This window comes from Chroicocephalus ridibundus, chromosome 17, assembly GCF_963924245.1.
Source record: "Chroicocephalus ridibundus chromosome 17, bChrRid1.1, whole genome shotgun sequence".
NCBI classification, from domain to species: domain Eukaryota; kingdom Metazoa; phylum Chordata; class Aves; order Charadriiformes; family Laridae; genus Chroicocephalus; species Chroicocephalus ridibundus.
The window spans coordinates 8,523,351-8,536,654 of NC_086300.1; the positions used below are offsets into that span (position 1 = coordinate 8,523,351).

At 52.9% G+C, this 13,304-nt stretch overlaps 1 protein-coding gene and 2 gene segments (V, D, J or C); 2 read left to right on the top strand and 1 right to left on the bottom strand.

Annotated features, from left to right (window-relative positions):
• LOC134524747 (olfactory receptor 6F1-like) overlaps positions 1-12,886 on the bottom strand; it is a 51,351-nt gene extending 38,465 nt beyond the window's left edge. Inside the window, 1 exon segment of the mRNA XM_063354910.1 lies at positions 12,014-12,886. Within this exon segment, the coding sequence (XP_063210980.1) occupies positions 12,014-12,886 (873 nt within the window).
• Positions 63-2,844, top strand: LOC134524669 (T cell receptor alpha variable 18-like). The segment is given in 3 exon segments: positions 63-172; positions 1,306-1,601; positions 2,563-2,844. Coding segments are annotated over 3 exon segments (627 nt in total).
• Positions 8,706-9,610, top strand: LOC134524670 (T cell receptor alpha variable 38-2/delta variable 8-like). The segment is given in 2 exon segments: positions 8,706-8,751; positions 9,264-9,610. Coding segments are annotated over 2 exon segments (393 nt in total).
• Positions 12,887-13,304: the final 418 nt, after the last annotated feature.

The following is a 13,304-nucleotide window of genomic DNA, read 5'->3' on the forward strand; positions in this document are numbered from 1 at the left end:
CCCATTTCATTCTTTGTTCCCCTTGCAGAGTCATTTCCGGCAGCTCTGCTCTCTCGGGGCTCTTGGTGGGGATGTGTGATTTTTCTGAGTCTCTCCCACACACGCAGGAGGATCGGTCTCAGCATGCACCTCGGGTATCTTGTCCTTGCTGCCTTCCTGAGGCAACCACTGGGTAAGCATTGGCTTTGACTGGAGGCATGATTCCCCTTCTTCCCAGGAGACCCTCACCCCCTCAACAGGTCTCTGCAGGGAGTTGCTCTTGAATTATGGGCAAATGTTGGGAAACAACAGATCGCAAGTGTGGTTTTGTACCTGCTTTCTCAAGATACTGCTGCTACTGATGGAAAAGAAAAGATGAGACCGAGAAGAAAGAGCTCCTCTCCTGACCATCACAGACCTCTTGCTTTCCTTTTCTCTTGCCACCCATCCACCTCTCTCTGCCTGTCTCTTCTGATCTCTCTGGGCCCGGTGTTTCGCAGACATATCATTGCAGAAACTCTTTTCCATCTTGAAGTACACCTTTTCTGACCTTGTACCCAAAACACAAATGTTTTTTGAAAGCTGATGCAGGGACATGAAAGCTCTCTCATGCCACTCACGTTCTTAGGGTGTCCCAGTCTCTCTCCTGGCTGGCACATGTCATGCAGCTTGCCTGGACTATCCATTCCTCCTGCAAGTCCTCAGTGCCTGGGCTTCCATTGCCCTCTTTTCCTTGACCTCAGAGCCTCCTGAGAGGACAGTTTTGCACCATTTTTCTCAAGATGCTCTTCCTGTTTGAAAGGAGAGAGAAGAGATACCTCAGACCTCTTCTGCTGCTCTTCTCTCACCTTCAATGCCTTTCTCTCTGCCTCTCTCTTCTGATCCACCTGCTCTCACCAAAGAAGATCTCAGCTCTCTCTGCACTCTCATATTTTTCCTTGCCAATGCAAATCAGCAAAACCTGTCAAAGCTGCCCCAAGGACCCTTATGCTCTCATCCCACTGACAGTAACTGGGTCTCCCATCCTGCCTCCTGGCTGGCTCATGTCTGCCATGGCAAACACTAGGCATGAAAGGCTGTTCCCTGTTTCAATGGGTAGTAGGAGCAGGAGCAGGGAGGAGGAGCAGGGACACAGCACAGCTCCTCTCAAGTTCCCCACTGAGCTCAGAGCTCCACGCTGCTGCCCAAAATTCCTCTCTGCTTGCTGTGTCCAGAACTCAGGATTTTCCTCTAAGGCAGATGATAGGGAGCCTTCTATGCTTGCTTTTCATATGTGCTCGTGGTTTGCTTTCCCCTGCTGAGCTGCTGACCTTCACTTTCTTCCAGGCACCATGGGACAGATCACTGTCACCCAGCAAGAAGGACAAGTCACAGTGAAGCAGAGAGACACCTTCCAAACAACCTGCACATACCAGACTTCCAACTTTTATGCTTTGCTTTGGTACCAGCAGAGGAAAGGCCAAGGTCTCCAGCTGGTCTCCTATCAGGCAACTGCTGGCCGCAAGCCCAGTGGCCGTCTCACCACCGTGCTGAACACCATGGAGAAATACAGCCTCCTGCAGCTGGAGGAAGTCGAGCTCTCTGACAGTGCCTTGTACCTCTGTGCTGTGCAAGACACAGTGGTGCAGGGAGCTTCCTTGGCTGTGCAAGAACCCAGGGGAAGGAGGGGATGTGTCTGTGCAAGGCTGAGGGTGAGGGAAGGGGCCCTCAGGTGTCCCCTGGCAGCGCAGCTCCCTCTGTACACCCAGGGGTCTGCAGGACAAGATCCTGTGATGGAATGTTTTCTGTCCATTCCAGATGTCAATTTATGCAACCATGGACTTAAATATTTGCATACCACACTAAATGAAGGCACAGTCTTCGTATTGCCAATGCATTGGAAGTTCTGCTGTCTGATTAAACAGCACACACTTGAACCATTGCATTTATATATTACTATTTATTTGTCTTCACCACTATTAATAACCGCAGGCAGACCCATCCTCCCCAACACCCACTGGGTTTGCCTTGTCTCAAGATGGGGACACCTTAAAGCTGGTTCCATTGTGGTATTTCCCTCTTGAACATTGGCCATGGCAGTTGATGTAAAGAGATACTGTACCATTTCTTCACTTAGGCAGATCTCGGCATGCGGCATCCATGGGCCTTCATTCCTCTGTTCTCGTTGGGGACATTAAACATTCTAGTGAGAGCTGGTTGGTTCCTCCTGCTCATCTGCTGTGATGAACTGGCACTTTTGGTAGCAAGTGTCCTGGATCTGCTCAGTCACAAATGATCAAACTGTGCCTGAGCACTTCTCTCTTACCCTAGAGTGATATTTTCTCCTTTTTGTCCCTGGGCACAGAGGTGGCTCCTCAAGCAAAACATCTCCATGAACAGCAGCTGCTGCAGAATGTCTCTGACCTGAGCCCACAGCAGGAGTCCATGAGGTTTTAATGTTCACGTGCAATTGGGTAGGCTAGACCAGGAAAGCAAGAGCAGGAGGTAGGAATGGAGTTGACCCCAGCCCAGGTCAGGCAGTGTCCACACTAGAAGGACGCAGATGCTCATGGATAACTTTTATCACCTCGGTGTCTCCTGCAGGAGGAAAATGGCTGCCACAAGCAAACCGGGACATGTCTGTGCTGTATGGAAGACAAATCTTTGATGCAGGAAATCCATGAACAGACTAGGACAGAGGCTCTCTGTGACCTGCTAACCACAAGTGAGGAAGAACTGTTGGATGATGTAAAGTTCAAGGCCAGCCTTGCCTGCGGTGACCAGGAGACTGTGGAATTTAAGATCCTCAGAGAACTGACCAAGACAAACAGGACAACTACTGCAATGGACTTCAGGAGAGCACATCTTGAAGTGGCCAGGGATTGACCTGCTTGGCAAGATGCCCTGGGAAACTTCCCTGGAGCACAGCGGTCCCAGGAGAGCTGGCTAACCTTCACGGAGAGCCTCCTCAGAGCACGAGGATGGTCCTCTGCAATGTGGACAAAAGAACGCAGCTGGAGTGGAAAACTGCAAGAGATGTAAAGGGAATCAAGAAAATTGTCTCTGAGCCTATTGGCACCAAAAGGATGAATAAGTAGATGTGGGCTTATTGCTTGGTTAAAAAGTGGATCTGATGACATGTGTCATGGACCTGATGCCTCTTTCTCCTCAGGCCTACCACATGCCTGCATGTCCCCACAAACTCTATGGGAATGATGCAGCTCCCACAGTAGAAGAATAAGGAATTACGGAGCTCGTACTACCATTTGGACATACACAAGTTCATGGGATCACTTGAGATGCATCCAAGGGCATCCAAGGAGCTGACTGGACAGTATCTACCCCGAGCAAATACTCTTAGGAGCCTTCTCGACATGCATGAAAGGCAAGAAGGGGATTGGGAGCAGCTGACATGGTCTTACTGAGGACAAATGATGCCTCACCAACCTCATTGCTTTCCATGAGGAGGTGACAGGCACTGTGGGAAGGGGAGGGGCACTGCCTGGAGTGTGCCTTGACTTCATCAAGGTCTTTGACATAGCCTCATGGGTGCACACCCATACACACAGCAAGGCAAGCACACTCACAGGCATGCACACACCCCGACACGTGTGCTGTTGGGGGATTTTTATTGTATCTTTTGAGGCAAATGAAACACATGTTTATGCTTAGATTCAAAAAAAAAAAAAACACAAAACAAAAACCAACCAACAAACAATGACCAAATGATGAATATATTGGACAGAGTCTTACCACAATATGCAGTTCTACAAGGAGTTTGCAAAGATGAGTCAGGAGCCAATTCCTGATATACGCTGGCAGCAGCACAGGTGCCAACTGTCATAAGTGATCTCCCTAAGGGTGACATAGGGGTGTGGGACCAGCCCCAGATCTGTAAAGTCACTGGTGCCTCAGTGATGAGTATTCACAGGGCAGCAGAGTGTGGCACACCTGGGACAAGCCAGACTCCACACAGGCTGCAAACACTGAGGCTGGGGCACCTGAAATTATAATAACCCAGTAAAAAAGGCACTCCTCCTCTTCAAAGCATTCCTTAAAAATGTCATTTATTAGTGCTAAGACTAGAAAGAAAGAGATGATAATATAGGTAACCTTACATCCCTCGAGACGCTGGGAACACTGAGCAGGTCCCATTCACAGAAGAGTTGCCCCATTTTGGTCTGTTGAGTTTTAGAGCATTTTCTTCAAAGGAAACAATTCCATTCATCATTTTAACTCTCAAACACCACGACTCTGCCAGTTGCTTCTTGCATGTGAACAACTACGAGCAGCTTTCCCATCCTTGTTTCTTAGGGTGTAAATCAAGGGGGCTGAGCAGGGGAGTAAGAAGGATGCAAAGAAGAGCCACTGCTCTGCCTAGTGACCCTTTGGAGGGGGTTCATGTGTAGGTGGAGACACACGTGCCATAGAAACAGGCCACAGCAGTGAAATGGGAAGCACGGGTTGAGTCAGCTCAGTGCCTGCCTTCTGCACAGCAGAGCCACAGGACGATTCTTGCTCTGCACCTGTAGAGAAGTGAGGATGAAGTGGAAGCAGCAGAGGGTCACCTCACCAATACCAAACATGATGACGTCCTTGTTGGCAGAAGTACCAGCACAAGCCGTGTCCAGGAGGAGGCGTGGCAGATGACTGAACTGGTGCATGTGCCTGGGTGCACAGTAAACCAAATGGGACATGATTATTGTAGGCAGAGCACACAGGGAACTGGCCAGTCCTGTCACTGCCACCAGCCAGACGCACACAGCTGATGCGTGATGGCCCGGTAGCACATTGGGCTGTAGAGAGCCAAGCAGTGGCCACAGGACATGGGAGAAGTACAGCTGGGCCATGCAGCACTGCAAGGAGATGGGTTTGTTCCCTGGCATGAGGTAGCCCTCCAGCACCTTTGGAAGGAAGACACCGGAGAAGAAGCTTTTTGTCTTCAGTTGTGCTGAGCTGGACATTGTCAGCTGTATTTCCCTCTTGGTGGAGGACATGGCTGTGGGGATTTCCATCCTTCCACTTGTACACTTTTGTCAAGACATCTGGATTTACATGCAGGAAATAAGATATGTAGTGGCTGCCAAGAGACATTTCTACTGATCAGAAGGGAAGAGATTTACATGTAGAAGAAACCTCTCCTCCCCGAATGGCACCCAGTCCCTGAGCACAGATTTTCTGTGGGGGCCAACAAAGCAGTCACGGGCTCTGCACTTACCTACACCTCTCTTGGAAAGTGCACCCAGTCCCCTCATCCTTGCTGATCTTCTCATTCCCCTGCATGCTCTTTATGAGAACAATTTGATCTCCCTCAGAAATACACCGTTTCACTGTCCCCATTTCTGTGCTGACTGCCCTCACTTCCCACAGGTTTAGCTCCAGTTTCCAGCCTCAACTCATTCAGCAGAATGAGTGACTTGGGAGCATGGGTGACTTGACAGCATGGGAGCTCCTCAGCAGGGTTGGCAGTCCCCGCTCCCTGCCTCTCCAGGCCAGGACACAGCTCCTTTCCCCAGTATTAGGGAGTTCAAAAGGATGGGGATTGCTTTCTGGGCAGGGAGAAAGGATGAGGAATCTTGTCCACCATGTGCTGGCCATCCCTGGGTGCAAGTTTCCAATGCGGTGTTGGTGGTGTCTGGGGTGGGACGCAGTCTTCTCTTATGTCCATTTCAATGCCAAATGGACTTGTACAGCCCATTGACCTGATGCCATGTCAGGCAGGGGCTAAGACCTTGAATCAAACAGGTCCTGAATGAAAGGAACATGAAGCCTGAGGTTGCTGGTGAGTGGAAGGACAGACCCTGTGGCTTGCACAGAGAAAGCCAAAGAGCTGACAACTGCTTTGGTCTTTCAGCCTACAAGGACCTTCATGTCCCACACTGGAATCTCGGTCTGAGTGCCCAGCAAGTGCCGCAGGAGGGTACAGACATTAGATTTGAGGCCACATCCACCAAAGCCTAGTGCTGTCCCAGAGGGGTGTCGGTCCTCTTTCCGACATTGGGTGTCAAGGGTGTATGGAGTTCCTGAGCCCATCTCCCCTCCCGAATGTTTGTCTTCCTGGGCTCAGGCCCAACCAGGAGACAGTGCAGCCAAGCCTTCCCCCACTTCGAGTGTTGTTACTCACTCCCAGCAGAAGGAAATCAGTGGCTGCTGGTTCCAGCCCCTGGGCTCGGAGAGAGCTCTGGGAAGCTGGTCCATGTGCTGGGCCAAGGCCCTGCTGCTGTGCCAGGCTGCCGCTGGCGCTGTGCAGGCTGCTTCTTGCTGGAGGACGGGAAGAGTCCATTTCCCAGCTGGGCAAAGTAGTGCCCCTCCAGAGTCCTGAGCGCTCTGAGTCTGGGCGAGCACCCAAGCAGCAACGGCAGAGGGCTGAGCCCCGGGGTGGAGCTGACGGCGGATGGCAGGAGCAGAGAGGAGAGGAGGAGGTGGAGAGGAGGCGGCGCGGCTGGAGCAGAGAGCCAAGGCTGGCGGCGGGCAGCGGAGCGGCGGGATGCTGAGGTGCTGAGGCGCAGGTCTGGCAGGGCTGGCAGCGCTGCTGCTGGGTGTGTGGGGCTGGCGGCAGTGCATGGGGCCAGGGCTGTATCCGGTGGGTTCCCCGGGGAGCCTAGCTCCAACTCTTCCCTCTCCTTCTTCAACGTGTCTTTCCCCCTCCTGCCTCTCTGCCATCTTTTGTGTCTCCGAGTCTCCCCTTGCTATTTTCCCAATGTCTTCATCATTTCTGTCGGTAGACCTGCTCTGCATTCATATCTACCTTTGCACGCACCCTCTCCTTCCCCTGTTCATTCTACAGTTCTTATTGCCCTCAATATAGTCCTCTGTCCTTTGCTGTAACACCCACTTCCCCTCTTGGTATTCTCTCTCCATCCATCCATCCATCCACTGATCTGACTTTTATTTAATCTCCGCATGCATAAATTTCAGCTTACCTCCCTTCCTCCTCTAATCCCTCTGGACACCCACACCAGGATCACTCTTGATCTGTGTTGGTAGGCCCATGTCCCCATCTGTTCCTGTCCTGTGTCACTGCTACAGTTCCTGACAAATTCTCTGCTTCAAGCACCATCAGAGCTGGACCATCTTTAAGAGTTGTTGTCCTTTCGTTCTCCTTTCCCAGCAGCAGCTGCAGGAGGAGCCCAGGTACAGCAGCAGCAGATGGCAGAGACCACCGAGGGCATCGGCATCAACATCACTTGCTCGCACCCCAGTATAAATTCTTAGGACTGCATCCACTGGTACCGTCAGCTCCCGGGACGAGGCCCCGCGCTGCTCCTGAGCACTCTCAAAGGCTCCAAAGAGCTGCGGGACCCGCCGGGGCGGCTGTGGGTGTCGGCAGAGCGCCGCTCCAGCGCCCTGTGGCTCGCCCGGCCCCGGCGCCACGACGCGGCGGTGTATTACTGCGCCCTGGGAGACACGGGGAGAGGAGCCGGGGCTGCGGCCGGGCAGGAACCGGCGCGGGCGGGGCCGGGCGTGTGTGTCGGGGCCGGGGGGACAGCCCCGCGCGGGCCCGCCAGGGGGCGCTGCCGCTCCGCCCGCCGGGGCCGCCTCGCCCCAAACGGCCCCTCGCCCCGGGCCGCTTCCCCCCGCCCGACCGGCCCCGGCCCCGGCAACCCCGCACTCCCAGCGGGACGCACACAGAAATCCCCCGCCACACTGCCGCCGCCGCCGGGGCAGGAATGGCGCCCGGAGCGCTGGCCGTGTCCGGCGGGGCCCGGCAAGGGCCGATGGCAGCCGCCGGCCCCGCTGGCGCCCGCCCAGGAGCAGCGCCTTTCTGCTCCGCACAGGGCGGCGGGCGGCAGAGATCCTCCTGCCCACGGGCAGCCGCCCAGCCCTCGCTCCTGCCGCACGGACCGCCCACTGCTGCTGCTGCTCCACGGGCAGGGGCCGGGGATCTCTTCCACCCCACTCACTGGCGTCATTGGGGAGCAGAGGGCAGCCCACCATCCTTCTGCCATGGCCTCGACTGAACAACAGGACAGTACAGGCCTTGTGGAAGTGTGGTTGTGAATGGGGGCTGAGGAGCCCTGCTCCAGGCAGCAGACACCAGAAGACATGAAAATCAAGTCGGCCTTTTGCTTGCCTGGGTATTGAGGCTCTGGGGCTCAGGGTGGGAGAAGCGTCTGGAGGCTGTGGGTAATGTGGGTACGTGAAGGGACACAGAAGGACTGCCTGCACAACAGAGAGCTGGGTTGCCATGTCCTCCCCCTGCCAGAGTGAGGCAGTGTGTCTGTCCCTGTGCAGCTGGTTTCTGGAGCAGATGCTCTTCACAGAGATGTTTCTCTTCAGGTTCCTCTTCTATGGGCAGAGGAGAAGGGAAAGAGTGTGTGACACCTGGGTCCAGGCACTTCAGAGTGTGCCTGGTCCTCTCTCCATCCAGACAGTCCCAGGGACAGGGTGGACATGGGTGGGGGCAGGGGTGCCTTCTCCCTCTCCTGCAGAGCTGGGTGCAGGCCTGTGCAGCTGGCTAGGTGGTGGGTGTCAGGAGAAGTTCTCGAGGGATCCCTGTCCCTTAGATGGCCACTACTCAAACCATGATTCTTTTATGTCTCTAGAGGGCTGCCTTGTGGTAGAGGTCGGGGGAAAGGCCCAAAGAGGCCTGGCTGGAGCAGCAGGGAGAGAGTTTTGCTCCACCCTCTGGGCTGTGGTTTGGAGGCCTCTTTGATCGGGCAGAGGTAGAAGAAGAGGTGAAGGTGCAAGCCTCGGGTCCCTCATGCTCGCAGGTCCCTGGGCACCCCCTGAAGGGAGAGCGTGACATGGTCCTGATTTTCCTGTCAGCCCTGGTGGGACTGGCTGACTTTGGTGAGATGTGACTTTCAGGCTGGGGAGATTGAGGCAAGAGTTTGTGCATCTGGTGGTGGAAGGGAGGGGATGTGAGTGCTGACTGCCTGGGATACCTGGGAATGTATCCGTAGGGAGATCAGGGGCTGCATATGGGTACAGCAAATAATCTGGGAGATGTCAGGAGTAATGGGCATCAAAGGAGGAACAAGACCTCACCTGAACTTTGCAGCTGCTCAGCATTCCTGAATGTGCTGCTAATACACATTAAGCCTGAAAAGAGGGAAAGGTGCTGGGGAATGGACCAACGTGGCATAGAGCAGCTTCTCTGCTGTTTGTATTGGATACAATGCTACCAATCTCTGTAGGGATGGCTATAAACGAGAAGCTGCAGAACAAACAGGGACAAACAGCTCATCATTTCTGAGGCTAGAAAAGTGAGATGGACAGTGGGGACAGTGAGCAAGCTGATGAAGTTGTAGATGGACAGGACCATTGGCAAGCAAAGCTGAAAGCCTTTTCTGGCTTTACAGGTCATGCCCAAAAGGACTCTGTGCTCCAGTTCCCAGCAGAAATGACCATCCAGGCGGGACGCAAGGCAACGCTGCACTGCAATTTCTCCACCAGCGATTCCAATCCCTACATCTTCTGGTACCAGCAGCACCAGACCCAGTCCCTTCAGATGCTGCTACGAGTAAGCAAGTACAGAGCTCACGAGGCATCAGGGAGGTTCTCCTCCACACTGTCTGCAAAGGACTCCCAGGTGCTTCTGCATGTGCGGGACACCGAGCTCCAGGACAGCGCTGCCTATTTCTGTGCACTGAGCCCACACTGGTGCCCACAGCTGGCAGCAGTGCACAGAAACGTGGGGGTGCTCTGAGGAGCAGTTCCCTCCCTGCCACTGCTTGCATGGAGCTCTGAGCTCAGCCTGCCCAGCAGTGGCACCTGGGGCTGTGGTGAGGGTGGGCCTCTGCCTCCCCAGCCTGTGCTGCTGTGAAGCACATGCCAATGTGACTTTTACAGCTGTGTCTAGATCCAGGGTCTTTGGTGATGAATAGAACCCAAGAAACCTGACTTGGGCAGGCCCATTGGAGGCTAAACCATAAAGACTCCAAACCAGGCTTGTAAATGCCTTCTGCTTAGAATAGCTGGTACAGTGGCGTGAGTCCTCAGGGCAAGTAACCTATCAGCTTGTGTGCTTCTTCCCTTTCCCTGTGGCTCCACTGATGGCCACAGCTGGAGAATGAAGCTTGTGGTAGGAGGCACAACTGCTCTTATGGTTTTGCCACATGGCCATAGTAGCCCCAGAAGGGAAGAGCCCTTCCTTGCCCCATATGTAGGCATCATCAAGTGTAAAAGACCCATCAGCCAGATGCTGAACAAGATTCTCTGGTTAAACCCTTCCTGCACTCATCCACTGCCAGAGAGTGGTCCCACTCTTTTTCATGTCTCTTTTCCTTCTCAGGAAAACCAGCAGTGCTCAACTGGGAGGAACCCCTATGTCCCCGAGCCCATGCTGGTTTCTCTGTCCAACAACTGGTAATCACATCCCAGTGATCTTGTTTTCTGCCATAGGCAACAGGAATCATTCTGGGGATCCATTCTCAGGTGATCCCATCCCAGCAATGCATGTGGAAGCTCAGGTGGAGGGTGCTGACTTTCCAGGTGGACCCCACCCTATGAATTGGAGTCTGTTGCTCATGAAGGATCATACACTGCACCTGAGAAAGCCTAGGCTAGATTGCAGTTGTCCTAGTGCTGCTGCAGGATGGCCTGCCTCTCCCAAGTGATGTGGGTCTGCTCTGACAGCCCTGTTGCAGGCTTTGAATGCCCCTGTTTATCTCAGAGGGCTTTAGGCAGTGTTGATGGGGAGTTGACAGCAGCCTTCGGGGTTCACACTCCTTTGTGTCTCAGGTCCCTTGGACACTTCAGGTCCTGCTTTTGATTGCTCTCCAGGGCTGCAGAGTGCTTCAACACTCCACAGAGACAGTTCTCCCCCAAAAGCAAGGAATGACAAACAGTGATGTCTACTTGAGGACACATCCAGCCTCAGGTTCTTTCTCCAGCCTCAGTGGTCTGTCGCAGGGATTTTCCCAAGTGCCCCTGAGAAAGAGAGCACAGCTGACAAGGGCGGGCATCAGCCTGTCCTTGGCACTGGTGCCTGGGTCTGGCTGCAAGTCTAGGAGCCAAGTGCCCAGGACAGGTGGACACAGGAAGATCACCTCCAGAAGCACCACTGCTTCCACAAGGGAGGCGCAGATGTTCAGTATGGATTCAATCATCTCAATGAAGAGCTCTACACTCAGGTGAAATCAGTCCCAGACTGATCTTAAAGGTGTGTCTGCCATCTTGATGCCTCCTCCTTCTGAAGTGGTGACATGGACTCCCTTCAGTGTCCTTGTGCAGAAAGAAGAGCTTTGAGAACATGATGCCTCAAATGAAAATTGGAAGGGGGAAAAGCAAGTGCCCTTTGGAAGTGCTGACATCCTCCCAATGAGTGTGAGGAGAGAGTTGCTGCCCAGCCAGCCTTTCACAGTTCTGCAGTTTGGGGACTTTGCCAGTCTCATTGAAGTGTTTCCACAACAAAGCCCAAAACGGGTGGCACAATGGACTGTTAAAAGCTGATGTGGAGTTTCAGATGTGGAAATGTCCTGCCACATCTAGCATGAAGCATAGTGATTTGCATATTTTTAATTAAATATTTAAAAATACCTTAAGATACAGGATTGAGGGAAGGAGAGGGAGTGTAAATTTTGTTGACTGACTTCTGTTAGGAATAATGGCTATAGGTAGAGATACCAGACATTGCCAAATTTTCTGTTGAACCAGAGCATGATTCTCTGAAACAGCCAAGGGATTGGGACATAAATCCTTCCAGAAAATGTCAAACTAAACAGAGAAATACATGCCCCTTTCCTAAAGCAGTGAGCCAGCTGCTGGGAATAATTTAGGGGACACAGGTGAATCCCTGACAAAATGAAGCCCTTGGCAACCTGGAATTCAAACCTATGGGAAGACCACTCCTCCAGTCTTCTGTTGGAGAGCTGTTTCTCAATGGTATTTGTGAGCTGTGAGTGGAGTGAAATGGGCTCAGTGGGAAACTGGTGGCAGGGTAGAAGTCGTGGGAGGGAGGGGATGTACCTGTTTGCTCCCACTGAGGCCCTTTGAAAAGCCACTTCACTTGTTCTGGAAGGCCCACCATGAGAACAACTCATCTTTGTTTCTGAGTGTGTTAAATGAAGGGGTGCAACAAAGGAGTTACAAGTGTGTGAAAGGTGTTCACGAGTTTGTTCAGATCCAGGGAGTTCTGGGCCGATGGCTTGACATACAGGAACATGGTGGAACCATACCAGATTGTGACGACACTGAGGTGGGCGGAGGAAGTGGAAAACACCTTTTTTTGACCATGGGTTGACATGATTCTGAGCATGGAAGAGGTGATGTACACGTAGGAGAGCTGGGTAACCACACAGGGGGCCACCAGAACAGTTTAGGAGGTAAGGAACGTTGCTAGCTCCATGGGCCACATGTCACTGCAGGAGAGGGCAAGGCAGGAATCTATATCACAGAGGAAATGATTGATGACATGTGGCCCACAGAACGTCAGCCTGGATGTCAGAAAGGCCATCAGCGAGACGGACAGACAGCCTCCCAGCCAGGAGCTGAGCGCCAGCCGAGCAGAGAGGACACTGTTCATGAGGGAGCTGTATCTCAAGGGGTAGTGTATGTCTAAGTAGCGGTCATAAGCCGTGACAGACAGGAGAAAACACTGAGTGGAGCCTAGGGAGAGAAGAAAGAACAACTGGAGGATGCAGACGTTGAAGGAGATGGTCTGGCTACTCCCCAGCATGACTCCTATGGCTTTGGGAAGAACACGAGTGGTGTGCCAGATCTCCAGAAAGGGGAGATTACGGAGGAGAAAGTACATTGGGGTACAGACGTTGCTGTTCATCCACATGAGAGCCATGATGGATGCATTGCATGTTACTGTCAAGGAGCACGTCAGTGCAAATACCACCACAAGGGAGACCCGGAAATGCCACGTGCCTGGGAAGCCAAGATGGATGAATTCTTCCACAGTTGTCCCATTTGCTATGTGTCCCCCAGGATTGAGGTTCATCTGCAAAGACAGGAAAGTTTCTGGGAGAGTCTCCATGCCTGTGCTGGTCCTTCAGATGCCACTAGGAGTGAAACTAGAACAAATGATGCCTCACCAACCTCATTGCTTTCTATGTGGAGATGAGAGGCACTGTGGGAAGGGGAGGGGCACTGCCTGGGGTGTACCTTGACTTCATCAAGACCTTTGAAATGCCCTCATGGGTGCACACACATGCACACCGAGCTATGCACACTCATAGGCATGCACACGCATAAATATGTCTGCTGTTGCAGAATTTTATTGTACCATTTGAGGGAAATGAAACACATGCTTATGCTTAGATTTATAAAAAAAAAACAACCAACCAACCACCAAATGGTCAACGTATTGGCCAGAGTCCTACCACCATAAGCAGTTCTACAAGGAGTCTGCAAAGATGAATCAGGAGATGATTTGTTACATACACTGGCAGCAG